Source organism: Frankliniella occidentalis, unplaced genomic scaffold (assembly GCF_000697945.3).
Source record: "Frankliniella occidentalis isolate FOCC.00 unplaced genomic scaffold, Focc_3.1 Scaffold59, whole genome shotgun sequence".
Classification (NCBI taxonomy): Eukaryota; Metazoa; Arthropoda; class Insecta; order Thysanoptera; family Thripidae; genus Frankliniella; species Frankliniella occidentalis.
The window spans coordinates 1,478,622-1,479,690 of NW_026267189.1; the positions used below are offsets into that span (position 1 = coordinate 1,478,622).

Here is a 1,069-nt window from a genome sequence, read left to right on the forward strand (position 1 = left end):
CCCCGGCCAGACCGCACGGCGGCGGCGCTACTTCGCGACGTGGTCGCACTCGCCTTACAGCGCCTCCACTCCGACACCGCCGCCCCCACCGCCCACCAACCCCCGACCTCAGCCTCCAGCACTGCGGCCCAGACACGCCGCGCCACTCCGCCTTTAGTTGGCATCCTGGAGCTCCTGGAGGGAGCCAGCCCGCTGGTGCCCACTGGAGCCTGTGCTATGTGGGCCCCACAGGAGGGCAGGAGGGAGGTTGCATTGGGGAAGGTTTGGGTCGAGTGAAGTTCCTTGCGGCCCCAAGAATCCGAGTAGGCTAGACTGTGTGTTTGTCCCTGGAGCATGCACTGCGCTATAATGTAGTTGAGTTTTGTACAAACTCAGCTCAGCTGGTGAATGACTAACTTAGCTGTGCAAAACTTTACGGACCCAGTTGATTCGCAGACATTGATATCAGTGACAGCATCCACACTATAAGAAGAAAAATTTGTTCTTCTCAGGATTATGCAAAGAAACTGGTATCATTAATGGAAAAATAAAGGACTAAGGATTCAATCTCAGTTACCATTTCCCCTTCCCTGTCCATAAATTAAAAAAAAAAAAACAACCTCTCTGGCTCGTGACGTAACTGATTCAGCGCAGCAGCCTCTAACTGAACCATCGCAAAGTCTCCACTCAGAAAAATATAGTCAGAAGTCAACTAAGATGGTGAAGTGCACAGCAGAATGCATGTGCATGTGCAGTACCTGACAGAACTATGATGAGAATAATCTGACTTACTACTGAGTTGTCCATCATGTTCCAGAGAGTCCAGGAGCAGCCAAAGTGCGGCCACAGAGGTGATGATTGAAGAGCAGATCGATGAATCAGTCCCCAAGACACACAACACCGACTCGATCAAATGTCGACATTACGGATCCGTAAACTTATATAAAAACAACAGGTGAACTTGGGTGGAGACGTCGCGAAACCGGCTCGGGCGACGAAGAGAGGTTAAGTGTTAGTTAGAGGAGGCACTAACACATCAAAGCACTACTTTAAATCGGCACTTATTTACACTGATCACAACAAAAAATAA

The 1,069-nt window shown here is 49.9% G+C and overlaps 1 protein-coding gene across 1 annotated transcript in view; it reads right to left on the reverse strand.

The window, feature by feature from the left end:
* LOC113216755 (epithelial discoidin domain-containing receptor 1-like) overlaps positions 1 to 789 on the reverse strand; it is a 186,908-nt gene extending 186,119 nt beyond the window's left edge. Inside the window, exon 1 of the mRNA XM_052267795.1 lies at positions 738 to 789. Coding sequence (XP_052123755.1) covers positions 738 to 789 — 52 coding nt within the window. The remainder of the gene's footprint in view (positions 1 to 737) is intronic.
* Positions 790 to 1,069: the final 280 nt, after the last annotated feature.